At 51.5% G+C, this 24926-nt stretch overlaps 6 protein-coding genes across 6 annotated transcripts; 4 read left to right on the forward strand and 2 right to left on the reverse strand.

The window, feature by feature from the left end:
* Positions 1-357: 357 nt before the first annotated feature.
* N7482_008854 (uncharacterized protein) lies at positions 358-1127 on the forward strand (the record flags this gene model as incomplete). The annotated part of the gene is made up of 2 exons (XM_056690978.1): positions 358-441; positions 1023-1127. The coding sequence occupies 2 exons, from the start codon at positions 358-360 to the stop codon at positions 1125-1127; spliced, it is 189 nt and encodes a 62-aa protein (XP_056540743.1).
* Positions 1128-2762: 1635 nt separating this feature from the next.
* On the reverse strand, positions 2763-6470 carry chsF (chitin synthase CHS3; the record flags this gene model as incomplete). The annotated part of the gene is made up of 3 exons (XM_056690979.1): positions 2763-3672; positions 3746-5945; positions 6008-6470. The coding sequence occupies 3 exons, from the start codon at positions 6468-6470 to the stop codon at positions 2763-2765; spliced, it is 3573 nt and encodes a 1190-aa protein (XP_056540744.1).
* Positions 6471-11239: 4769 nt separating this feature from the next.
* Positions 11240-13476, forward strand: chs3 (putative chitin synthase activator (Chs3); the record flags this gene model as incomplete). The annotated part of the gene is made up of 3 exons (XM_056690980.1): positions 11240-13088; positions 13156-13380; positions 13436-13476. 3 exons carry the CDS (start codon positions 11240-11242, stop codon positions 13474-13476), a joined length of 2115 nt encoding a protein of 704 aa, XP_056540745.1.
* Positions 13477-14613: 1137 nt separating this feature from the next.
* Positions 14614-15704, forward strand: N7482_008857 (uncharacterized protein; the record flags this gene model as incomplete). The annotated part of the gene is made up of 4 exons (XM_056690981.1): positions 14614-14624; positions 14645-15233; positions 15483-15551; positions 15603-15704. The coding sequence occupies 4 exons, from the start codon at positions 14614-14616 to the stop codon at positions 15702-15704; spliced, it is 771 nt and encodes a 256-aa protein (XP_056540746.1).
* Positions 15705-16826: 1122 nt separating this feature from the next.
* Positions 16827-19294, forward strand: N7482_008858 (uncharacterized protein; the record flags this gene model as incomplete). The annotated part of the gene is made up of 6 exons (XM_056690982.1): positions 16827-16893; positions 16940-17086; positions 17163-17606; positions 17664-18533; positions 18585-18667; positions 18716-19294. 6 exons carry the CDS (start codon positions 16827-16829, stop codon positions 19292-19294), a joined length of 2190 nt encoding a protein of 729 aa, XP_056540747.1.
* A 3249-nt stretch (positions 19295-22543) lies between these two features.
* Positions 22544-24461, reverse strand: N7482_008859 (uncharacterized protein; the record flags this gene model as incomplete). Its single annotated transcript, XM_056690983.1, has 7 exons — positions 22544-22668; positions 22725-23127; positions 23179-23689; positions 23748-23832; positions 23883-24070; positions 24137-24141; positions 24222-24461. 7 exons carry the CDS (start codon positions 24459-24461, stop codon positions 22544-22546), a joined length of 1557 nt encoding a protein of 518 aa, XP_056540748.1.
* Positions 24462-24926: the final 465 nt, after the last annotated feature.

Raw genomic sequence — 24926 nt, forward strand, 5'->3', positions numbered from 1 at the left:
TGAGAATGAGAGCCTGTTAGATGTGGCTTGCAAAGGTAAACGGTCGGTACTAACCAGAGTGCACAGAGTGTAAGCGCAAGCTGACCAAGCAGGGGAAGCTTGGGAAGTCGAGAAGAACAGGAGTTGAGAAGGACAGGAGACAAGAAGAACAGGAATCGAGAAGAGCAAGACACAAGTGGGCATATAAGCCCACGATGGAAATGAACACAGAGAGATGGAGTGCAGACGTGTATCGAAGCTTTTCAGATTGAGAAAAGGGAGCAAGCAGGCACAAGGACTAGAAAGATAGCCTCTTACCAGCTGTTGACATTACAAGAGAGAACATGGGATCTCCGAGACGTATTGCATTGAACTAGAATGGCAAGGACAAGGAAAGAAGGGGATAATAAGGAAGAGGAAGGACTGAGAGAATCTAGATCTCTTCTCGTCATCCCCTCAAAGGTAAGTTCCGTCCCCTCAAGGGTAAGTTCCGTTTATCAAGGGTAAGTTCCGTTTATCAAGGGTAAGTTCCGTCCCCTCAAGGGTAAGTTCCGTTTATCAAGGGTAAGTTCCGTTTATCAAGGGTAAGTTCCATCCCCTCAAAGGCAAGTTCCGTCCGGTATGCTCTATCAGACATCAAACTTACCCCAACGTAATTTTAAACCTCACGGCCTCAAGCTATGACATTATCAGAGTAACGATGATGAAAAAGAGCGAGCTGGAAAGGAACCAGGCGCATTCAACGAAATAACGAAAGTGAAGAAGGAAGAAACTATGGAGGTGGTGTCAACTGTTTTGTAGAGAGCTTCCATACAAACGGGCCCCATCAGGTTAGTCCAGTCAGCTGCTCCCATCCACCACACATCCCTTAGGAAATCTCCGTGTCCATTGTTATGTCATGCGTCACAATCAGGGTCACATAACGACCCAGAAAGCGGCTATGTTAACTGGCTGCTTTCTGAGTCGTTGTCCCGGCGTCATCTCCCCCAACTTACAAAGACTATTGGTAGGTAATGTAACATGCAGACATATCATCTATCTAGATTTTCAACACGACCGTCGGGAGAGAAGGGAGAGATGCAGCGTTATATCTGGTCCTGCTTGTAAAGAGAGAGGCCATACCTAGCAACACGGATAGTTTTAAGTAGATTTGGGGAAAATGGTAAAGAAAAAGGAATAAGTAGGGCGTTGCTACTCCGACCCTCTCTGCCTGATTTTTCTGGCTAAGAGACCTAGATAGGCTTAGCCAATTTAACTTCTACACCGCCTTCTTCTCCGCTTCTAACTTTCCTTCTACAACTATCGTTGAGTTGGAGTACTCCGATACCCCCTAAGACTCAAAACAAAACTTTTAGAACGACCTCCCACAACCAATACTAGATAGATTACGCTTAAATCTAAGATAGAGATATGGGAGTACCATAATTAAAACTTCCTAAAACTCAAATGGAATGCGACCATTAGAAAGGTAGTAGTAACTACAAAGAGTAAGAGTGTAGAAGGCATCCTAATTTTTGATAGGGTACTTGGGCCCTTTCATTTATACAGCAGACAAAGTGGAAACCTAATAAATCATGTAGGGGGGTTGGAGTATCAACACCCTAAGTATATTGTAGAATTTCGAGTATTTCATCTACCCGGCCTCGCTCCTCGCTGGTGTAATGGTAGCGCGTTTGTCTTCTAGGTAACGTGGCTGAGGTCCGATGCGAGGAAGTTCCTGTAAAGGATTACTTTGTTTAAAAGGTCACATGGGGAAGTGTGCGTGTCAGAAATTGGTTATGGGATAAAAGATCGTATCCTGCTTCCTTTCATCTGAATCTGTCAAGATTCAGTCTCTGAAACAGAACAGCGCTAAATTTAATCAATCGTGTTTCACTTCCTTTTCACCATTAATTTTTTAATCTAATCGACAGGCCACTACCCTAACAAGTAGTTAACCATTACAGTTCCCTCTGCCCTAATACTAAGTGAAAATGGACGAAAGTAGAGAATGAGAAAATAGTAAGGTTCCTCTGAGGCGGGTAAAATGATTTATTTTAAGTCATTCTTTGTTAAAAAGGAACAATAACAGGGCGCCCCACTGGCGCAATGGTAGCGCGCTTGACTTCTAGTCATGGGATGAACTCCCGGCTGTATATCAAGAGGTTGCCGGTTCGACCCCGGCGTGGGGCTTGCATTTTTTCAGAATTCATGGTCACGTGACCTATGATGTCATAGAGAGGAAAAGCTACGCTCGATCTTAAATTTTAGACCTTGCTTAGATTTTGCTCTCAATTGCGGGATATTATTATTGCCTAGCGACGATACCATAGGAGCCGTAGTATTCGTCTAGTCTATCACCGCCCTGTCTGGTCATAAAAAACTCTAGGGAAGATTCAGTATAAATGAGTCTGATTATTGTCGGCTCCACTGTTGCTAGGAGAAACACGTCAGTCAAAAGACAGAGTCGCTGTACAGACATAGTGGAAAATGCGAATAAAATAAATCAGGTAACAACGAAGATCCAAAAGGTAATAATAACACACGTATGATATAACTCTCGTCACTCATGCAGCACTGTAAGATGGACAGTCCAACGCAAGGTAAAGCCAGAGTATTTGCCTCAGACTGAGAGGAAACGGATCGGTAGATTAAGCAAAGCAGTATTGAACGCCGCCCCGAGAGTAAATAGATACTCAGCATGGTAAGTATGATGGTATGGTATGTGAATGGCAGAATAGATCACAGGCGACAGTAGCGCATAAAGAAAACAAAGGGCGGAAGCCTGAGTCAGAAATGCGGGTTTAATAATCCGAGTAGGTCTCGTAATTAGAGTACCCATTCCCATTTGTGGGCCCAGGAGCATGCGTCTGCGGCTGCGTCCAGCCGCTATTCCGCAGGCGGCGCTCCTTTTCGAAGTCACGCCACCGCTTCATGGTAATCTGCGTGCTGTCGAACTCACCCTCGGCTGCGCCGTGACCCTTGTCTTTCTCGCCGGCCGTCTTGCGAGTATCACCCCAGCTGAAGTCGTCGAACTTCCAGAATGCGTAGGTCGGGAGCACGAAATTCCAGATCGGCAGGGAGACGAGGTAAATCAGCATCCAGAGGACGTAGACTAGGCGATGGGCGGTGACCACGATCAGCACTCCTGGTAGTCCCAGAATAAGGGCCAGCAGGACGAGCGGGATCACTTGGACGGGCCTGCGGACGATGGAGGAGATGATGACGTAGATGGTGAAGGCGATGGCGGCGGGGAGGACCAGGGTACCGATGAGCTCGATGAAGATGACGAACTGCATGCTGAAGCAGAAGGTGCCGCAGAGGTCGCGCACGAGAACTAGTTCCAGTAGGTTATGCACGGTACTGTTGATCCAGCGGCGGCGCTGGGAGAGCAGGACCATGAACTTGTCGGGGACGACGGTCTTGCAGACTGCTTGTGGGACGAAGATCTGCTTGCGCTTCGGGAAGGTCTTGAGCATAAGGGTGGTCAGGTACCGATCCTCGCCTAGGAGCAGCAGGTTCTTCTTGTGCAGGGTGTCGACCACGTTCTCGGAGTAGTGCTCCACGATATCTGGGTTCGCAAGGATGGGCACCCAGTAGTTCTGGCCGCCCTTGGGGGCTTTGATACGGTACATAGAGAAACAGCCGGGCAGACAAGTGACACCACCGAAGACGGACTCGAAGGACTTGGCCTGGTGGTGGGAGATGAAGTATCTGGAGGGGGGAAGATGATTAGTCTGTGCCACGTTCGACAGGACTGAAAAAAGAAAAGGGGGGGATGACATACTCGAAAACCTGGATCATCGTTACCCAACTGTCGGTCTTGTTGGCAATCTTCGTCTCTCCGCAAAGACCCATGATCTCCGGGTCCTTGACCATCGCTGAGATCATATGCGTCAAGCTGTCCGGGAACACCTTTGTATCGGCGTCGACCATGAGCACGACCTCATAGAAGTCCGGCGGAATGCCCGTGACATTCCACATGCCATTGAACATCTCGAACTCAAGCTCCGTCATCCGCTCGTCGAACATCACCTTCTGCAAGAAAGACATCAGAATGATCTGACTGTCACGCTTGCCTCGGTTGCCAGGCTTGGACTGAGTCGATTCTGCAGGAGTACCGCACTTCACGATGACCATCATCGGCACCCGCTGCTGCTTCTCGGGAGGAAACACGGAGGTGTCGCCATAGTCATAGAAGCCGGAGTACACCTTGGCCATGTTGTGACGCTTGGAACCAGTGGCCACCGCGACGTAGGAAAAAGGCTGGACTTCATGAGGAGGAATGACGTGGTCCTTCACCATGCCGAGCACGATTTCCGGAGTGGAGAACTCTTCGCCTTTACCCTTGATCATACCATCGCAAATGACCAGAATCGTCTTGTGACTGTTCGGGTAATCGGTCATGGCAATCGAGTCCAGCGTAGTCCGAATCCCTTCCTCGCCTTCCGAATAGCAAGTGACAATGCAAAGCGAGTGGGCCAACGGATACCCGAAGGGTTGCCAGTCGGGCGGGGGTTGCGGAACAACAGATTCGTGAATGAAGCCGGCGGGACCAGGGCCTTCCGACTCGGAAATAATGGTTGAGTATCCAGGGTCTTGCTGTCCATGACCAACCAAGCTGGTCCGGCTGGCACCAGGGTTGTGGCGAGAGTTATCAGCGCTGAGGGTGCCCCCACTGCCGTTATGGCTCAGTTTATACATTGTGTTGCTGGTGGTGGAGGTTGGCATGAGGCGAGAGGTCGAGTTCTGGCTGGCCATGGTGACATATTGCCTGTTTTGCTTGCCAGTGCCGGTGCTGCCCACCACATAAGGGCTGGAGAAGCGAGACGTAGTAGGCAAGAAACTGGCGCGCTTGTTGACACGATCGGGGGCTGGGGGGTCTGCATTACGAGGGCCAGGCCGGTAGATGTCATTGGACCAGTCTTCGATCTGCTGGTTGCGCGTCCGGGCATCCGAGGCCATGCTGGTCTGCTGCGCAGCGAACCTGGGCGCCAAAAACCATTGGAACAGCAGGGCGAACGCAAACTTGACCACAACGATAGACAGAATAAAGATCAGAGACACGTAGAGCACAACCTTGGACGCAATGCAACCGACGGTGTCCGTGTCAATGCTGCCCACCTTGATGATCTCGGTCAGGCATTTGCCTATCTTCTTCTGGTCACCACTCTGGAAATAGTAAGTGAGATCGACACCACGGATGGCAGCGTTCTCCCGCAGCTCATCGAACTGGGTAGGGTACTCCACTTGAGATTGGTTGAACCACCGCAGGAGATCCAGGTCCAGAACATTACCGGAGTACACGGCCAGATTCCGACTCTTGTTCTTCGTGTCCTCCCAGGTATAGTACACATCTCCAGAGCCGGACAACTTGTAGAAAGAATTCCGCGCAGACCCACTGGTGTGACAGCCCCAGCCCAGATAGTAAGAGACCGTCAAATTGGGATCCGACGAGCCGTCCTGGTTGAAGGCGGTGCAGGGGAAATACCAGCCGAGCTCACCCTTGGAATTGGTCGGGACGCCACCGCCGTCCTTAGCAGTGATGAGTCCCTTGCAAGCACCATTGACTTGCTGAAAGAAGAAGCTTCCGTCTTGGCCGCCGTACTTGTGCGGCAGGTCGTACAAGACGTTCGTGCCAGAGGGAATGCCCTCCGCGGCGGGGTGGGTGGATTTCGTCAGGTCGACGGCCGTGCCATGGAAGATCATGTAGCCGTTGCCAATCTCGTTCACCTTGAGTCGAACCGGGGGCTTGCCGCAGACCGTCGCCGTGAAACCAAAGGTGAGGAAACCGACAAACGCGGCAATCATCAGAATGAGACTGATCAGGCCGATCTTCTCTCGCCACGCGGTTCGCTGCTCCTTCTGCGGCATGCCGAAGCATTTGAGCACAAAGTCGGGCACCAAGCAACTGATCAGCGCGCAGTACGTGGTCCACAGATCTGGCGGCCGCGCCTGTTCCATCGCTTTTTGCCGTCTCTTCTCCTCTGCCGATGCGCTCTTCGATCCCCGGTGAGACGAGCGCTTCTTCTTTTGGACCGATGCCGACTCGGTGCCCGGTCCATGGGCTTGTTAATGTTGCCATGCGCGCCGTACAATTGCTCCTTTGATTTCATGTCTACGCTTTTCGAGCTATTGGTCTCCGCCTCAGGGTCCCGGTCAAGCAGCGGGTCCTCGCCCGTCACCGAGGGATGGACGGGCATGTGGTGCGATCGTTGTCGGTAGTGGTAATTGGGGTGATCCCGGTCCATATGCCGTCGCTCCGGTTTGACCAGGGTCTTTTTGCGTTTCAGGTCGCCCGCGTGATCCATCCGCTCCTCGTCCGTGTCGGGGCCCCTCCGGTGACTGTGCGATCGGCGGCGGTGGTGTCGATGCGAGGACGGCGAACTTGGGTTGTCGCTGTAAGTCCCGGAGTCGACGTCTCGACGACGCCGACGGTGCGAGGGCTCACGGAAGGCGCTGCGCTCCTCGCGCCGGGGCGAGGTCTTGCCCGGCCTTTGCGGCAAAGACATTGCGGTTCTATTGGGCACGGTCTCAGTCAGTTCACCGCAAAACAGCGTGCGAATTGTTCGCGGGGATGTCGCACTCACTCTTAGAGCACCGCAGTCGTGCACTATAGTTGTTTCGCTTGGATTTTTGTGTTTCGGAGAAGGATGTTTCGTATCGTAATCAGCACATAATCGATGCGGTGCGATCAGCACAGGTGTCAGGGTTGAGCAACCTGCGCAGATCTCGTATCCGGTCGCGCGAGAGGAGCCCAGTCCCTGTCAGGCTCAGGCACAAGAGTCTCGCCGTGTTTCGAGAATGTGCCGACGAACACTGCGCGTTCAATTTCAGTCTCGACAGGCGCACGCTGCAGGTTTCCAGTTGATAGCGCTGGACAGCGGTCGGCCGGTGCAACGACGGCCGGGGGTGGAGAATAAACAAAGTGCGGGCCACACGGGATGGGTCAAACAACGAGCGACGAGGGCGAGGACAGAGTTCGGATTCAGCGCAGGTTAACGAGAGGAGAGGTCGCGCCCGATAGCGAGTGCAGGATGTACCTGGAGAATCGTACCGGGGAAGGCAGAGTCGAGGACTGAAGCAGAGTCGTAGGAGTAAGACAAAAGAGGGCCGGGTGCCGGGTGATTCTGTGGGGGGAGGACAGCCAGGGTCTTCGAGTCACGGACGCAGAACTCGACTAGGCCCTTCCAGCTGTTAATAATGAACTAACGTCCGGAGGAGTGCTAGCTTGGTCTCCTCTGCTCGACTCGACCCTGCATTGCTTCGGCATTACTCTTCTGATTGCTCCGATGTTTTCTGTTCTAATTTGGCCCTGCTCTGCCTAGCAACCGCAATGCACCCCGTTCCCCTTTACCTCTGTCTAGTAGACCGTCCACTCCCGAATGCTGGCCGAGTGGCCCTAATTCCCTTCCACTCGAACGAGGTAGCAGCAATAATCACCAAACCACTCCCCTAATTACCACTCCAACCACCTCCTCATCCCCTGTCGCTAGGGGCAATAGCCCCCGCGTACAGCCCATCCCACCAATCACCAGCGCGGGGATTGGCGACACGACCCGTGGAGCCCCGCCGTGCACGCCGTGGGAACAAATCACGCTGCGCCGAGGAACTGGCGCCATCCCATTTGAGGCTAGGCCCTGTTCGGCTCTGCTGCTTTGCTGGAAGATCGCGCCGGCTGATTTGTCCTTTCTTGGGGGTTCCCTACGAAGTGTCCTTTCCAGTCATTGGGGGACTAACCCCATCGAGGAACCAGGGTCTGCTGGTCACGGGGCTGCTATTTTTGGAGGTGACTTGAGAGTCACAGTGAAGACTCGAGTCTTACCATGGACGGTTTTCTCGGTTCGCGGTGATTCTGGTTCTTGCTCGCAGATAAACGGAGCAATGGGAAAGGAACGACTGTTACACGGACTATGCCTCGGGTGCTTGTCTGTTCTAGCTGGACTTGATGTACCTTGCGCTGCTGGGAGGACTGTTCGAGGTACAGAGGAAGCATGTACCATTAATATATCATTATGTTCTGGTTATGCATGTCGGTTGCGCAACCCAACTCTCTGATCTATCGCTTCTAACCACCCTCTCTACGCATCCATGGCTCCACCAGCCAGCAGATAGTCAATGGATCTGGGAACGATCCTTGGCAGAGGACCGCCCTCGCCATGTAATTAATCGGTCGGCCTCTACCCAGCTAATTCAGTGCCACGATGGTTGCGTGCATCTAAATCACCGTTATGATGTAGGAAACATGGACTGGGACAGCTCAAGCGGGCTGCATGTCCCTGTCGCAGAAGACCAGCCTTCTGCCGCCGGGCCTCGTCACATCATGAACTCCCTCAGCTGCTTCCCCGCAAAAACAAAGCGACAAAACACAGGGCACGGTCGCGAATCGATTATTGATTGCTGCCACGGACCCGCCTTACAGGGGAGTTGAATCACTCCGGACGGAAACCACGACTTCCCTCGCTCCTTTCTGACTGATCCAGCCATAATACGATGGAGGCGGTCGAGGCCCTTGGGAGGCTCTCCTGCATCCTGTATTCCTTGGGGCTCATTCTACGTCTACGGGCCGCTACTCGCCTGCGATAGTTGTCCTGCTGCTATTTGAGCGAATATCGTACTTATCATGTTCCAGCCAGGATGGCATACCCCTGCGACGAGCCGGACTACCTAAGACGTAATGATTTGGCCCCTGCGCTCAGAGCACCAACATGAGGTGATCGACAAGGTGGGCGATCATCACGGCACTGAGGATCTTAGGGTCGGGGCATTGATACTCTATATACAAGAGACTGGCGAGATGGAACTATAGCCCAGCACCCCAAACTGAGACATATCAACCTATCACGGAGGGTCCCGTCCACCTCCAGCCCGATCTTCGATTAACTCGGCTTACGCATGCTCTGAAACAGCTGCGGAGGGGCCGGACGACTCATCCCCTCCGTGGCTGGTATCCCTGTGTGCGCCGTGCAGTGCTTTTGCGCATGGGGACCACGTTCCCCAGCTCGGGCTGGGATGCAGTGGAGCCTTGCATCTGACACTGGTGATCGGGGGCATGGCACCGGCATGCGCCACAGTGGTGCGAGGTGCGAGGAGCGAGGAGACGTTGCACTATTGACTCTTGCTGCGACTGCGTACCGCGCAACCGGATAGTCGGTGCAAGCGTCGTCATCTAGGGCTTGGACAATGGCGGTTGCCGAGGGCCCGAAACATGGGGTTGAGATCATGTTATGATTCTTTGCCCCGGTCCTGGGGTGCCGGACGTACTGTACGTAGAAACCCCGCAAGGAGTGTGGCCCGTGGTTCCCGCCATGCAAGATTGGCGGGGGTTCGCACCGCCCAAACTGCCAGTACCGCAGGTACCAGTCAAACTCAATTCTCTCCCTTTGCTGCTCCTCAGAAACCTGGAAGACGCACCTGTCTTTGTGTCAAGGGATTCGCGCCCGTCGATGCTGCACGCAGGCTTGTCCATGCTTACCGCCAGTCTCGGTTTTTGTCTCATCGCGGCTACAAAGGGTGGCGCCGGAGCCACGCTGCACCTGTGCGGTCCCCATATATGGAGTACGCAGTCTGGAATCCCCTCACGTCCTGGCTCACGGCCAAGTGCCCACCATCCGAAATATGACGCGATCGTTTGAGTGCACCTGGGCGATAATTTCAGACGCTGGTAGCGCCATGCTGGCCGCAAATCCCGATTTCGCACTAGTAGAAAAGCCGACATGCCTTAGCGGGATGCGCCCAATTCCCCGTGCGGAGCAGAAAACACAAGCACCAAAGTGATGCCGCAGCGTCCGGGGCTCCGATCTCGACAAGCGATCATCTGCCCGAGCTTCACTGCCCTCCGAGAGGGCCTGGCCGAAGCGTGGCAGCTGAACTTCCCTCCGAATGGGAGTACGAATGGGAGGCTGAACAGAAATGAAAAGCAGCCCATAGGCCTGATTTGCGGGGACGCCAAGGCCATGTCATGCCGCAAGATCACCCTGCCGGCCTCAATTTCTGCCTGGCCCACAAGCTTCGGGTGATGCCTCCGCGTGTTTGTGGGTGGGGCGATCGCACCATCGTTGTGCGGTGTACCGTGGACAGTGTATGGGGACAGCAGCGACAGAGCTGTGCAGCTCCCGGGTCCTGAACACGGGCTTATTGGGTGTGGGGGTAGAGACAGGCTCCAAGGGCAGACCTTCAGCTTTTCAGCCCGAGTATACGAGGCCAATGGAAAAGGGAAAACTTGGCTTCGAGTGGCGGGGGCACAGATGCGCCGAAACAGGCGTGGTGTGGGCATAATAATAGAATAGAGACACCGTGGGTGTGATTTGGTGGTCGGGTTCGGTGCAGCGGTTCAGTGAATCACTGGTTCCAGAATAGTTCACCCCACTTGCGCGCCGCATGATGACTGGAATTTTTCTTCCCACACGTCGCGGCTTGGCGATGGACTCGCAATGGATTCGAGGGCGAGCGGTTGAAGAGGCGACAAGCTATCACTAGCTCGTTGGATCGGATGAGATCAGATCGAGAAGACCAACCCGCGTAAAGGACCAAACAATCCCCTAATATCGCAATAACTGGACCCATCGTCATGCTTTTATCAATCGAGAAAGGAGTAAACTAGCGATGGCAGCCTGAGAGTGGAGGCGACCCTAGGCCTGCGGGCGTTCTTTGACGCTGTTGGCTGCGTCTCGCGGCGGGCCTGCGGGCTTTGAAGGTGCCATGGTGAATTCGCTGACCCTACAGTCAACTCCGCGAATTTAAGTCAGTGCCCATGGAGTTCTCCTCCCCCTCCCTCGCTTTGCAAGTCCCACCTTCTTTTGTCGCCCCCTGGACCTCAATGTAAAGTTGGTTCAAGGTCGCATCCGGTCTCCTCCTGATTGCCCTGCTAAACCCTGGCAGCTCTGCGGTCCACCTCCACGACTGGGGCTACCCGAACCCCCGACCTGACCCTGCTGTCTCCACGGTCCATTCGAGCTCTCATTGGAACACCAGATCCCATTCCCCATAGTCTGATCAAGGAGAAGCTGTCCCTGCCGGGTGGGACGAACTCTGCCAGCTCTCTTCTCTCGCTCTGTCGCCTCTCTCGCTCTCTCCACCTCCTCATCCGCCTTCTCCATGTCGCAATAAGACCTCCCAAACCGCTCCGCCCCCGTGTCGGCTCACTCGTTTGATTTGGATCGCCCGTCTAGCTTCACCTGCGTCTACCGTTACCTACATAGCACCACAAAGCACAACTCCTCCCGACACAACACGCCCCTATATAGCTCGCAGCTCGCACCCGACACTCGGGCCAGAGAAGATGGCGTCTCCCATCCCTGCCGAGCACCACCTCCCCTCCCCTCCTCCGGCATATCTCCGATCGTCGCCTCCATTCCCCTCAGCCTCTCAGGACTCCACTCCCCGCACAATCCCCCAGCACCCCCAAAACCGGCAGCTTCCTCGCAAACCCGTGTCAGTGCTGATCCCGGACTCCGAGGTCACGCCCGTCATCCAGGACTCTCCGCGCTCCCCCGTCAAAATCGACCATGGCGCCAACATCCCCCCAGCATCTACCGCCCAGATTGAACACTTTCCCAATGGGCCCATCACCCCGCAGCTCGAGCTCCCTAAGGTTGCTAGCAGCGCCAGCGACGACCCAGAACCGCCGCAGCATGCCTGGAATCCGGCGTTCCCGCCACGGAGGGACTCGACGCAAGCTCCGCACTATGCGCCACAGCATCCATATGACCATAACCCGGCCAGCAGTGGGTCGTGGTCGGTCGTCGAGAACTTGGTAAAAGAAGAAAGTCAAATTCCTAAGAAGAGCGGGACTTCGCTCGAGCGAGAGGGCGTCAGCCACAATACTTCCTCGCGCGGCAGCTTGGAAAGCGTAGCGCAGAATTCGGATGGCTATGAGCCACTGACCTACCATCACCAACAACAACAGACCACCCAGAATGTGCGGCACTCGACAGTCGGCATGAACCTGGCGGGCAATCCCTCCAGCTCGACGGGCAATCTAGTGGTGCAGCGATCTCGACTTGCGCGCCCGCTCTCGACATTTTCCTCGGCATCTGATCTGAATGTTGCGAACCACCGGCGCAATCTCTCTGCATCTCCCTATCTGCAGGCTCGATCATCATCGCGGAATTCTACCGCCTCCCCAGACAATCGCTCGCTTTCAGTCTTGGACTTGCTCAACACATCATATCCGCAGCCCGGGCCTACAGCTGCCCCCCTTGACAACTCTCACCTGAGGTCCTCCGTTGGCAACAATGCTTCTCTCCTCAGTCACAAACAAACATTCGAGATGTACCTGGCAAACGTCAAGAAAACGGACGAGCCGGCTGTGCAATACGAATTCGCCGTGTTCATGATAAACGCCATGCGCGAAATGCCCGCAGTCGACCTGGAAGACTCGACCTCCATCACCCGTCAACGGCTCCTCCGCGAATCAAAATCCATCCTGCAACGGCTCGCAGACCGCAGCTACCCCTTTGCACAGTACTACCTCGCCGATGGATACGCGTCAGGACTATTCAACAAAGGCAAAGAAGACCACGAGCGCGCATTTCCGAACTTCCTCGCCGCCAGCAAACACGGCCATGTGGAGGCGTCCTACCGCACCGCCCTCTGCTACGAGTTCGGCTGGGGCGTCCGCGTCGACGGCGGCCGCGCAGTCCAGTTCTACCGCCAAGCTGCAGCGAAAAACCATCCCGGCGCCATGCTCCGCATGGCCAAAGCCTGTCTGGCGGGTGACATGGGTCTCGGCAAGCGGTACCGCGACGGCATCACGTGGATGAAGCGTGCGACCGAGTCCTCGGACGCACAGTACAACTCCGCGCCGTACGAGCTCGGCCTGATGCACGAAACAGGCTACGGCGACGACGTCTTCATGGACGAGTCCTACGCCGCGCAACTGTTCACTAAAGCCGCCGAACTGGGCCATGTCGAGGCGGCATACCGGCTAGGCGATGCCTACGAGCACGGCAAACTCACTTGTCCACGTGATCCGGCGCTGAGTATTCACTTTTACACAGCGGCGGCGCAGAGTGGGCATCCGCTTGCTATGATGGCGCTGTGCGCGTGGTACCTCGTCGGTGCGGAGCCGATCCTCGACAAAGACGAGAACGAGGCGTATGAGTGGGCTGCGCGGGCCGCGGGTTCTGGTAAGCTTCAGCCTTGTGATCCCTATTCCAGCTCGACAGATTATTTCGTTCTAACATGGTCATCTAGGTCTGGCAAAGGCTCAGTATGCTGTCGGCTACTTCACTGAGATGGGCATCGGCTGTCACCGTGACCCGCTCGAGGCGAATGTCTGGTACGTCAAGGCCGCAGACCAGGGTGACGAGCGGGCCAAGCATCGCATTGCAGCGATCCGCGCCGCGGCCGACGGTGCGAACCCAGCCTTTGCCGCACGTGGCGGAGGCAGGTTCCGGAAGAGTGAGAGGAAGGGGCAGGGTGAGTGATTCGGAGCGCGAAAGAAAATTGGTTCTCGAATCTAACCGCTTAGCAGACGCAGATAAATCGAAGCAGAAGCGCTTCGTCATCTTCTGAAGCCTTCCCTCGACTCAACATAAACGCGGCATTTGGTTATGTCCCATGCAAACCTCGTTCGTCCCATCTCTGCTATGAAATCCGACCTTGGCCATTCTGCTCGCGTGCCCTACTTTCCGCTTCATTTGGCTTGCGCTCCGATTTGATCTCCGTGTACGGCTTTAATACATACTCCATTCTGCATACCAAAATTCACCCGCGGGAGGGTCTTGTTTGTTCGACTTTCTTGCATTCTTGTTTTTACCCTTCGTGTATAGCGCTCTTACCTCCTTTGCTTGTTTTGCAATCGAGTGCATATCATACCATGCCATCTATCTCTCTTCATCTTCATCAGATGTTTTTTGATTGGATTGCTCGCGAGCTCCGAGTTAACTTTCTGAAGCTTTTCATTCCATGTGCGGGGGCGTTACTTGCTTTTATTGCGCTTTGTTTCGTTTCATCTCGTTTACGGTTGTATGGACGAATCTCATGAGATCGAATGGTCTCCTTTTCTATGGCCTTGAAGATCTAATTTGCTACTAGCTACCTCTGTATCTATCTTTGTGGGTTTGGTTCAATTGAGTGCGCTAAAATGCTTCCAAACCCCAATCAATGCGTGTCTACATGGAACCCTGAGTCTGGGGTTCGACGTCTAGAATGAAAAATCATGTTCTCACAGTTCACAATCGGACCTTGTTGTCGTAGTTCTCACGGGGTTTGATCATCCTTATATGCCTGGATGTTGGGTTTGCCGTATGAGACGTACCACCTTAATACCGCAGTCTACTTGTTCACTGGAATACGCAACCAACTTTCCTCTATTTTACAAGAAGTGCGTGGGGGCGGAGGGAAACTGTACCTGCGATGCAAGTCGTAACTACATTCTTCCGCTGCTGGGGTATACTAGATAGATGTTATGTAAACGCAAAACACAAATTGATGCGCGTTGGATATTGATGAAATAAAAGCTAAATCCATACCATTAATGGCCAGATGCGACAGCAAATGAGAGAAGCATGATGTCGCCAAAACGTCGGCAGACCCTAGCTAAGAGTGGCTAGCTGCAAAAAATAAGCTATACACTAGATAGCTTCCAGCATTTTGCTACCGTCGTAGTAGTGCAAGAGCCAAAGCAGGGATGTAATTAAAGCAAGGAGTATGACTCAAGGGTAAAAAGGACATTCTATAGAGTTGGGAAGCCCTACGTAGACGACAGACAGCCTAGGAAGTTCCCGGAAATTTTCGCTGTTTCGAGCATTGCCGACTCTGCAGTACCAAACCGAGAAGCATCGAAGACTACGCAAGATGAGGAAGAGTACTATTCTAGAACTCGCTCTAGAAAGTGTCCTATATGGATTCTGGCCTACTTCTGCAGCTTTGACCGCCCTCAAAATTCAACCATCGCTACCCAAGGGCCACTGTATCGAGATCTGCGACCATCGCCAGCGACTCATACCACTGTTAATCGTTACATCATGAGTCCAACGTCTCTGCCATTGTCTAAATTACCCAGCTCCACATCGCACTCAACCACCTTACTGGACGAACTCGAGCGATTGGTCTGGCCGATCGTTGTGCTATGTCGAGCGGGTCATCATCTAAATGAAAACGTCTTCCCAATACACCCAGAGTTACAGAACCCCATCTATCCATTCGTTAGTCCAGCAGCCGTGAAAAGGACAAGTACAGATGGCGATTTATCTTCGGCGGTGATGATTAGTCTAGTTGCGTCCAGTAAGACAGCTCGCACATTTGCCTACTTTCCCACCAGAGGTCAAGTGAGTCCGCACCTCTTGGCTTTTTACAAGTGACATCGTCTGTAATGAGCATTTCTCAGGCGGCTCAAGTGGCCTTGCCGGTATTCAATAATAGGTGAGTTGCAATAGTTGTTATATATTTCATTCCCCTCCAGTCGCAATTCATATTTATACATCCACAGGTATATTCCAACAAAGGGACTGTTGCCTTGAGAAATGGAAGCATTCGCGGATCTGGGAAAAAATACAGTTTAACACCTCTGCGTCGAGGATACCGCAGATAGACTCAATAGGCCGAAGACCTTCTTCAACAACCTACATGCGAGAGGGGAGGAGCTGGTGAGCCCTCGCGAGCAGTGCGCCCGCGAATTGAGGTTGATATGAGGCTAGTGTGTCTCGGGTGCCTACAGCATCGAGGGCGGGTGGGAACAGCGGTGTCGAGGCCAGGTGAGCCACGAGGAGGCTTCGGTGTATCAGGGTTCAAAACCTTAAGAAAACATATAGTCTTTCTATGACGGTCATTACGCATGCGCAGCATTGTAGCTGTTACATGTTTATTGGGCAGATATCAGGGCTGTTGCTAGATATCGGGCATGGCAAGCTATGCGAGTGTCTATGTTGGAAGTTTGCTTGTAACGTAGCCGTGGAAAAACAAGATGTGGAGCAATAAATGCCCCTTCTTTTAATATAACCTTCTATTCCAATGCAGGGCTTCCTGGTGGGAATCTATCCACTACCTATAGGACTAGGTAAACTCCCTGACGATGGTCAGATGCTGGAAGTAGGTATTGATTTACGGCATTTCTAGCATGGGCCTAGGGTTGTTAAAAAGAAGTCCATCTTTGGACCATGTTCAAGACATTTGTGTAAATTATCCGCTTAGGGTCGTGGTCTCCGTTTTGGAAGCTCGGGCACGTCTGCGAAGGTGATACCGCCCGTCAAACATCAACGGTCTAGCTGACTGTATGCGACGATTGGAATGTCAAGCTCTGCATATTGCAGCCCCACGCCGTTTATTTGGTGTCCAAATTATATAGTGAGAAAGTCGCCCTCCGCCGCCGCGATAGGGTGGACAAGCTCAAATAGATGGATGGTAATCCGAAGCGTGATAGGTATGTACAATTTCTTATAGCTGGATCGAATGATCTTGTCAATCATTCAAAACCATAAGAAACCATCTAGAGAGATAGCTGGGAACTGCCCCACACCAGCTGATGCCTGGTTATTTAGACCAACCAACCCGACTGAAGCAATAGCGGGCTTTCATTTGCTTTGGAAGGCCCCCACTTGGCGGGTGTTGCCTGACAAGCTGCCAGGCAGCAGCCCCCTGAGAGCCCGAACTCTCAGGCCCACGATATCGTCAGTCTCACCCTGACACGTTAAAAACAGACCACCTTTCTGCTTCTGCTCCCTTTTTGTGTATCATAATTTTCTCGACGACTTGCTGCGTCTGGTGCTTGGCTCATAGCGTACTCGGTCTTGGTTTTCTCTCACCCCCTCCGACACGCTACTGCACACCTCGTATTTCCTTCACTCTCGCCATTTCCCCTTTGTTTTGATTAATTCCCATCCTCATCGACTCCATCTACCTCTCATCGCCTGATTTTGACCACAATGGCTCCTCGAACTTTCAAAAAGATGGTCATTGCCATCAGTGGCACTTTTGCCGGATACAAGCAGGGTAAGGGACCGACCACGGATCCTCGGGAACTGACCCCACAGAAAAGCGGAGATGAGGCTGACCCTTTTCCTCCTTCCAGCGGACATCAAAGCTCTCGTGGAGGAGCAAGGCGCCACTTTCAGCTCTTCGGTCACTGATCAGTGTACACATCTTGTCACCACTGAAAAAGATGCAGAGAAAAAGGGCATCAAATGTGAGACATAGCCAGCCCATGGCACTCAACGCCTTTGACCATTCCAAAAAGTGCAATTTTGACAAAATGCCCACAGACCAAGCTGCCTCTAAGTCTGTCATTTGCCAGGTTGTCTCGCTCGACTGGCTACTTGATTCTGTTGAGAAAAAAAAGCCGATCGCTGAGAAGGCTTATCTGCTGGGTGCGGCCGATGCTGCTAATGGCCCTGATAGCAAGCAAGATGACAAGAAAGTTATCAAAAAGGCCAACGGAAAGGCCAAAGTACAGGCAACCGACAAGAACGGCAACGGTGTTGTTGACAGTCAGGATGCCAAGGAAGATGACCAGAAAGATGCGAAAAAGGCTAGCAAAAAGAGTGGAACTGGAAATGCCAGTAAGAAGCGAGTTATTAAGGAGGAAGACGACGAAGAACCCGCGGATGAATCAAATAAAAAGCAAAAGGACTCCCAAAAGGCCAGTTTCAAACAATTGATTGTCCCCGTGGATGAAGAATTCATGTCGTGCAAGCATGCTTTCAATAGTGAGTTGCAACACCCTCTCTCTTGTTAGTGGCCACAGAACTAACGCCGGTGCAAAGATCCCCAGGTCTACATTGATGGATCGGGCTTGATTTGGGATGCGACCTTGAACCAGACCGTCGCAGCCGCCAATAATAACAAGTTCTACCGAATTCAGATTCTCGCCCGTGCAGATGGCAAGACCTATGTGACTTGGACCCGCTGGGGGCGAGTTGGTGAGCATGGCCAGTCCGCATGCTTGGGTGATGGCTCGCTGCAGGACGCAAAGAAGCAATTTTTGAAGAAGTTCAAAGACAAATCTGGCCTATCATGGGAGAACCGCCTCGATGCTCCGAGGAACAACAAGTACACCTTCCTGGAGCGGAACTACGAAGAAGATGATGAGGAGGAGGAGGAGAAGAAGAAGAAGAAGCAAGATGAAAAGTCAGAGAAGAGTGTCAAGCTGGAGCCTGGCGAGAACAAGCCACCGGTGGAGAGCAAGCTGGAGAAACCCCTTCAGGATCTGATGTCCTTCATCTTCAACCAGCAGCACATGAATTCTGCCCTTGAGTCGATGTCCTATGATGCCAAGAAGCTGCCCCTGGGTAAGCTGAGCGAAAGGACTCTGAAGGCTGGTTTCTCTGTTCTTAAAGAATTGGCCGAACTGCTTGTCGATCCAACCCTCTCGTTTTCTAAGTACAGCATGAATCTCGGAACCGCCCAAGAGCACCTGAGCAACCGCTACTTCACTACGATTCCCCACGTCTTCGGCCGCAATCGACCCCCTGTCTTGAACTCCGATGCGATGATCAGGAGAGAGGTTGAGCTTCTGGAGGCATTGACGGACATGGATGTTGCCAATGAGATCTTGAAGGACTCAAAAGAGGCGGACGAGATCCACGCTCTGGATCGCCAGTTCCAGAGCCTGGGAATGGAGGAGATGACACGCCGTAAGTGATTCAGCTTCATGGCTTATCAAGACTCAAACTAAGCATTCAAAGTCGAACCCCGATCAACCGAGTTCAGCGAGCTGTCTGATTACTTGTGTAATTCCCGCGGCGCAACCCACAATCTCGAATACAAGGTACGTGCTCTTACACGCTTTTCCCGACCAGCGTATTAATCAATCCAGGTTATCGATATCTTTCGTATCGAGCGCAAAGGTGAGACAGACCGTTTCACAAACTCTTGTTTCGCAAACCTCCAGAACAGCGACCGTCGTCTCCTTTGGCACGGATCTCGCAGCTCGAACTTCGGTGGTATTCTCAGCCAAGGCTTGCGTATCGCGCCACCGGAGGCACCCGTCAATGGCTACATGTTTGGGAAAGGCGTGTATCTCGCGGACACGTCCAGCAAGTCTGCCAACTACTGCTGCCCTTACAACAGTGGAAACATGGGTCTGCTCTTGCTGTGCGACGCCGAGCTGGGTGATCCCATGCTCGAGCTTCGTGACAGCGACTACATGGCGGGTGAGAATGCGAAGAGCCAGGGGAAGATTGCTACGCTTGGCATGGGCACGAGTATTCCCGGTGGATGGAAGGATGCCGGGGATGTGAACGCTGCCTTGAAGGGGGTCAAGATCCCGGACGTTGGTATTGGGTCGAGCGAGCGGAAGGACGACCAGCATGTGTGGCTACAGTACAACGAGTACATCGTGTATGATATTGCTCAGATCCGCCAGCGTTACCTGTTCTACGTTCATATGCGCTGAACGTGTTGGTCTTTGAGCGACTTGCTATCATCTTCTGGTGTTGGGGGACTAGTCTTGCACTACGACGGAGTTTCGGAGGATTCACATTTTTCAGGATATATCCCGGTCATTTAGCTTCTAGGTGAATCAACTAGAACAAATAATATTCGAAGTTAGATTTACCCCACACTCTTAGACATCAATTCCCAACACCTTAACTGAGCTAATTGAATTTTAGCCGGTCCTCAATAACCTCTGTAGGATTATATGATGTTCACTGGTTATACTATCGTAATCCTTAGTGAAAACTGATATAATTCTCATATTAAACAATCAAATAACAGGGGAATCCTGACAACGTAGCAAGATTTTTCTTCCACTCCCTTACGTCTTAGTCCCTCGTTGCACGCGGCCTTCGCCGATAGTTGTTTGGTATATAATAGAAGGCTCCAGAAACTCCATATAGAATGAACCCTGTAGGTGAAGAAACGTCTCTATCTCTATTAACTACGGCTATTATCACTCGTTGCCAGTATTAATTAAAAGCTAATACTCCCGAGATGCTAACATGGGCCTCTTACGGCTATAATAGTGTAGATATAGCGCAGAGCCTATGTTCCTTTAATTATCTCATAACCTGATGAAGTAGCATTAGACAAATACAACTCGTAGTACAATCTAAGTCCTAGATACTTAGGTAGCCCCTCTCTGTCTTTTACGCTAGATAACTAGTTATACCTAACGCGATAGCGAGAGGACAGAGAAACGCGGTTGATTAAATCTACACAGCAAATGAAAGTTGACAGATTCACACAAAGGAAGGGGGGCACTCTTCAACAGATAAAGATTTTTAGGGTAACTCACTAACGATATCTTAGATGGCCTATACCGCCGACAGCAGTAATTAATCTATAGTAGGCGTTCGCTCTAACCTTAAAGCATTCGGGAACTTTAGGGCGCCACTAAATGATATTGGACGCCACTAAATGATATTGGACGCCGCAAAGTATCACGCCCTCTATTCTCGAAGTGCTTTAGAACTTTGATAGAGAAGCTAACTTTATATTAACCTCTAGGATAATTTGAGAAAGTCAGAATAAGAGGGTAAATGTGATAAAGTTCATAATTTGATGAACGGTGAGATAGGGCAGAAAACGAGATTATAATCGACCACCTTGAGATGAGGGGTAATGCCTCCTATTCCAACAATACCTTTGTCCTGATCTTATTTTTCATCACTACTCTCTTTGATTTTATTTTGGACCCCAATGCCAAGACCACCGTAACTATGTTAGGCAGACCTAGTGACACCTGCCTAGTGGCACCTGATTTTTTTACCTGGGTGTAACGGCTAGTATAGAACAATACCAGGTATATAATATGTCTATGATGCAATGGTGAAGCTTTAAGCTCGGTTCTCTAAGATATACCGTTCCCGATGGCCTTTCCTTTTCCAGTGAATCGGTCTAGGCGTCATCCAGAGCCAGTAAGTAATGTGTAACAATGGCGTACTTGTGCAACCATGGATATGGTCTTACTAATACTGAATTGGTCCTCTGTTATATCTAGCTTAGTTAGGCTTTGTCCATGAATATTATCCGCAGGAGCTCCGTTTCCCCTCATAATGGCCGCCCACAGGAATTCAATGTCCTGGTTCACCTCAACAAGTACCCAGGTGCAAGGAAATAGGACATAGGAGCACGTTCGGTCGCAGGCAGGTAGGTGGTGATGCCAAATTCGAGATAAACTATACAGATACACATTGTTTTTGTGTCGAGTTTCCGGTCACAACACCGCTGAATTTCAGCGCACTTTTTGGATGTTTAGAAACAAAAGCATCGCATAACATCTTGAAATATTTAAGCTGGGCCAGGCGGGTTTTCAGTATCAAATTTACAGTCGACACGATTAGGAAGATCAATGTTAATCTAATTCATACGTTAGCTTGATCTATATGAGAATGATGGAAAGCAAATAAGAGCTTACTATGTTTGGCTTAGGACAAAATATATATGACCGATCACACTTGGATCGTTGACAGCCTAATATAGCCGGTGTTAGTTACTTATATTTTCCGCATCTTCCAATTGACTTGCCTTTCATATCCACACAATTTTCAACACCGGTAAGAAAAGTCTTGCCTCCACCGGTCCCGCGAGCGGAAATATCACAACAAAAGCATGGTCCAACTGCAGTAACAAAATCATTCATTGCAAGCAGACCAAGAGCAATCGTAAGACGCATGTTTGGTAGCAGGTAATATGGAGTATTTGCTTGTTCTGATTGTCAAGTGGCCAAGACAGACTGGAACTTCAGCGTTTTATGATAGACAATCGCCGCAGGTCTGGGTCTTAAAGGGCTGTTTAAATATCCTCGAACTTACCATGTGATGGGTATTAATAAAGTCATGGCTGACAATACATTGACTTTCACTGTATATTGACTTTCACGGAAAGCCTATCATCTAATAATCCAAGAAAAAGGGTTCTCGCTGACCGAGGGTCCACTAAGTACAGTTCGTTCATCTTATTTGCTTCCCAGAGCCATTATTGCTGAGAATCTGGTAATAACCATCTCAATGTAAATTTCCTTCATGTACTTTCCATGACTGAATCTAGAGCTCAGATTTCAAAAGCCTAATTAAACATCTAGATGGTCCGCATCTCGTATTCATCGAGTGTCGCTTGTTTAGAGGTAACGCCACTGAATTCAAAATTAATGTTCATTCGTGTCCCTCATCTAAGGAATGAATTAAGCAAGTGTCCTAGGCACCATACTGATTTCTCCACACTCCCTTATCTGCTATGCGAATTACTAGCTTTCTCATTCAATGCCATACCCGGAATTTCCGAATGACCTCTAAATGCTACTAGGATAGACAATATTGGACACTCACTATATATACTCAGGATAGCATTAACTTATGCCGGGTATTCTGAGGCTACCCATATTATTATTTCCAAAGATTTCATCGAGCAACCTCTTTGTCAGTTGTAGCAACCTGGACGCGTATAGCCTAGTGTGCATTCAAGACGAATAAGGTCAAGCGTAATCAAAATTAGCTTGAAAAGATTGATTGATTGATGGAAGGAAAAGGTCAGATGACCCTCTTGTGAGCTTCCCATGGCCCATATGGGCGGGCGCAAGCCAATTAGCGTCATTCAAATTAGGGGGGTTCGGGAATGATTGTATAAGAGTGTAGGGGTAAATCTGATTTCGCATATCACAATAGCAACTATTTACACCGTTCTTCCGTCTATTGTATGCTTCTCAGAAAGCGCCCTTTCCCGGAGTGCTATCACCATGCAAAGCAGCGCAGCCCACTTCGAAATCGGCTGGCCGAAGGAACTCGGCGCTGGTGCTGTTGTTGTAGGCCAAACCGACAAGGGTCCTCTCTATTGGCTGGTTAGATAATTCAGAACGTGAAGTTAAATACGCAATTGTAACTTACGGCGATAATTGTACCGAGGCCATCCAAACTCAGTCAATCCCTTCTCTGGATCCGAAGCAAAGGCCACCCAGGCGGAGGCGATGTACCTCGCAAACTCATTTTCGCGATCGCTGTTTGCAAGTCCACTAATCCGCTCCGCGGTTCCAAACAGCTGAGCCAAGTCGGTACCGTGGTAAGTACCACTGCCTTTGTAGAGGCGCAGGTTATCCCAGTCGCCAAAGTAGCGCGATTGCCAGGTGGGCACGCCGTGAGCGACGCGGTCTCTGGCGGCGGCTCCGCTGGGGCAGGTGAATGATCCCAGATTAAACATATTCCATTGCTGGTTAGAGAGCGAGATGTTGGCACCGTAGGCACTAACGCGGTAGTAGCCAGCTTCGTAGTCGTTGCTATTGACCAAGTATGGCTGTAATGAGTCAGCTTAAAAGCCAACCTTGATGACACTTGAAATTCTCACTAGACGAGCGAACTTCCCGGTAGCGGACAGCTTATTATAGTCACTGAACACGGTCTTGTTATCCACAGTAGGATGGAACACCGACTGGGGAAGGGCAGGTGTCTCCGCGAAAGGCACCTTGGCGGTGGCCTTGACCACCGAGTTCCATGGTTGTTTGCGAACACACCCAACGACTTGATCAGCATCGCTGCTCTCATCTCCACAACCTAGTTGCTTGGCTACATTGTAGAAGTAGCTAGCAGACTGCTCGGGGGTGTTTGGCACAAAGCTCATGGACGTGCCTGAGTGGGAGATAAGGCCAGCCACGAGGGGCTTCTCCTTCCAAGCATAGGAATAATAGTCAACGGAAGAACCGCCGGCAGATTGACCAAAGATGGTGATACGATCAGGGTCACCACCGAATGCAGCAATGTTGTGGTGAACCCATTCAACGGCCATGCGCTGATCCAAAAGTCCCACGTTCTGGGGCAGGTTGGGCGCACCCGGGAAGCCGAATATGTTCAGTCGGTAGCTAGTTTGAAGCAAGCAATTAGGAGTTGAGAGGTTTTGCAGGGATCTGAAAAACTAACTTGATAGTCACAACCACAACTTCGTGCTCACCCGCTAAGTTCTGACCATCGTAGTACGGGTTGTTCGCACCACCGCCCGTAAAGCCTGTGCATGTCAGCATTCATGCACGTTAGGTGGGACAGGCCACCCCATACGACCGCCGTGAATCCAAAATAAAACTGGCTTTAAGTCCTTCACCGTTGGGGTTGTCCACACGTTCAAATACAAACAATCCTCGCTCTGAGAAGTGCCCAGCTGCTGCGTAAACGACTTGATGATCTGTGGGGCCTGTGGTGTAAAACCAGGGTATTTGGGCGTAGAGCCCGTGTTAGCAGGACAATCACTGCAGCATCACCATGTCAGATATCCATTCTTTAAGTCGCCAAAACAAAGGCTTAAGGCAACGCACGCGCTCTATAAGCGCAGTCAGTCACGGTAGGTACCCAAAGTAAAGCAATAGGAGCATACATAGGCACTGGCACGAATTGTCCCACCACCAGTATACGGCGCGGGGGCCGCAAACCGGAGATCTCCAGTAGGGGGGGGGCTGCATAGGGAATTCCTAGGTACTCAGAGACCCCGGGTTGCTGAGACGCGACGTGACCCTGGACCATTCCACTGCTCGTCTTTACCGAGGCGCCGACATGCATCTCGGGGTTCTCAGTACATTGTTGCGCCAAGGATGCCGAGGCCAGCAAGACCAGGGAGCCAATTGGCTTCCAAAATGCAGGCATTATCGAACGTTTGCTAGGCGGGACACAATGACAAAAACTGGGATTAAGGAGGTACCGACAAGATATAGCCACCACATGGTGTTGTCCCAATGTTCATGACCGATGCCTAAGATTGAAGGAAGGGGTTCGCCGGAAGCTCCGCCTAGCACGGTCATTCGGCCGGCAGGGGTCGTGCCGATCGTGATTTGGAAGGCAAGGGAGGCTGGGGCCAGAATATGGGGGCCAATATCGACATGCAGAGCCAGGTATTTTGGAGAGCGATGTGGATGCGCTAGCCATGAGGCGCCGCCGTGGTTGGTGTTATGTTATCTGGAGGGTCCATCGGAAGGATGATCTTGCTGTTTCGTGCTACCAATGCGACCGGGGTGAGGCACTAATGTGAGTTGATTTAGCTCTATTGGTGTCCTCCGAAGCCTAGTTTAGCTTGAACTGCGATCCAGGGCCATTCGGCATTACTTCCAATCA

Source organism: Penicillium canariense (genome assembly GCF_028826845.1).
Source record: "Penicillium canariense strain IBT 26290 chromosome Unknown utg000006l_segment0_segment0, whole genome shotgun sequence".
Lineage (NCBI taxonomy): Eukaryota > Fungi > Ascomycota > Eurotiomycetes > Eurotiales > Aspergillaceae > Penicillium > Penicillium canariense.